The sequence below is a fragment of the Lathyrus oleraceus genome, chromosome 7 (assembly GCF_024323335.1).
Source record: "Lathyrus oleraceus cultivar Zhongwan6 chromosome 7, CAAS_Psat_ZW6_1.0, whole genome shotgun sequence".
NCBI lineage: Eukaryota > Viridiplantae > Streptophyta > Magnoliopsida > Fabales > Fabaceae > Lathyrus > Lathyrus oleraceus.
In genome coordinates, this window is record NC_066585.1 from 306,239,830 (window position 1) to 306,241,354 (window position 1,525).

The following is a 1,525-nucleotide window of genomic DNA, read 5'->3' on the forward strand; positions in this document are numbered from 1 at the left end:
AGATCCAATTTGTTTCTTGATCGTGTTTCACATTGGTGACCGTGTTTCCGGGGTCGTGGGTTGTTAATCGCGTTTTCTGCAAAGATGAATGGTAACAATGACATTCTGAATTCTCTTCCAACTCTTGACAGCAAGAATTGAATCTGATGGAGAAAACAAATGGAATCTCAGTTTGGTTTTCATGAAACCCTATAAGTGGCTACTAATGGCGTCCCTGAGCTTGTTGAGAATGCAACTGATGTTCAGAGAGTCGCAAACAAGGAGGCCAAGAAGAAAGACTGCAAAGTTGGGTTTTATATTTTATCGGCGGTAGACGCGGCGAACTTTGATTGGATTTCTCATGCTGAATCCGCGAAGGAGGCAATGAGATATTCTTATCAAGTATTATGAAGGAAGTGAAAAGGTTAAAGTCGTCAAATTGCAGACGTTGCAAAGGAAATATGAATTACTACAAACGAGATAAGACGAAAAGATTACATGCTATGTCTCAAAGGTGCAAACGCTTGTTCATCTCATGAAAGTTATGGTGAAATCCTAACTGATAAGATGATAGTTGAGAAGATAATGCGTACATTGACCTCTCATTTTGATCACGTTATTGTTGCTATTCAAGAATCCAACAATCTCAAAACATTGAAATTGGAAGATTTGGTTGGTTCATTGGAGGCACATGTGATGAAGATCGTAAAAAAGAAAGGTGTTCAAGATTCGATAGACGCTCTACAGGATCAACCATGGAAGAAACATGGTGGTTCCAACAAGTTCAATGGAAAAGGAGAAAAGACTCATAGCAAGAAGTCTTGGTCGAACCCTCAAAAGCATAAGGTCGATGATAGGACTTCTGAATCCTCGAAAAGAGGAGAAGGAAACTCCTATTAGAAAGACAAAGAAGAGAAAAAAAGGTGTACAATGCTATAACTATGAAAAATGAGGTCACTTGGCCAAGAATGGTTGGTACAAGAAAGTCAAGAATGAAGGAGCAAGCCTTGCACACCAAGATTCAGATGATTATGAAGACATGATGGTTATGGTTGCAGTTGCAGATGAGCATGTTGACACCAAGATCTGGTTTCTCAACACATGTTGTTCGAATCACATGTCTGGTCAAAAAGTGTGGCTAGCAGATTCCTACGAGTCAAAGAAGAGCAAGCTCAAACTTGGTGACAATAGCTCATTGCAAACAGAAGATACCGACGACATAGTTATTCAAAGGAGCAATGAAGTGAAGTGAAATTTGCTAAGTGTTGGACAACTGATCGAAAAAGATTTCTCAATGGTTATGAAAGATGGAACCTTGGAACTATTCGACGCTCAGAATAATCTGATATTAAAATCTCCTATATCGAAGACCATGACATTTAAGTATTTGGTGTCTCAATCTCATGGTGCTCGAGAAAGCATCATGTGATGGCATTATTATCAAGTGAGTCCGAATATATAGCAGAATCTTATGTTGCGTGTCAAGCAATTTGGATCAGATCTGTGTTGGAAGAGATAGAGGTCAAAGTGAAGAAACCTCTAGTGT

The 1,525-nt window shown here is 39.1% G+C and overlaps 1 protein-coding gene across 1 annotated transcript; it reads left to right on the plus strand.

The window, feature by feature from the left end:
* Window positions 1-477: 477 nt before the first annotated feature.
* LOC127103563 (uncharacterized) lies at window positions 478-1,231 on the plus strand. Its single transcript, XM_051040814.1, has 2 exons — window positions 478-825; window positions 947-1,231. The coding sequence occupies exons 1-2, from the start codon at window positions 478-480 to the stop codon at window positions 1,229-1,231; spliced, it is 633 nt and encodes a 210-aa protein (XP_050896771.1).
* Window positions 1,232-1,525: the final 294 nt, after the last annotated feature.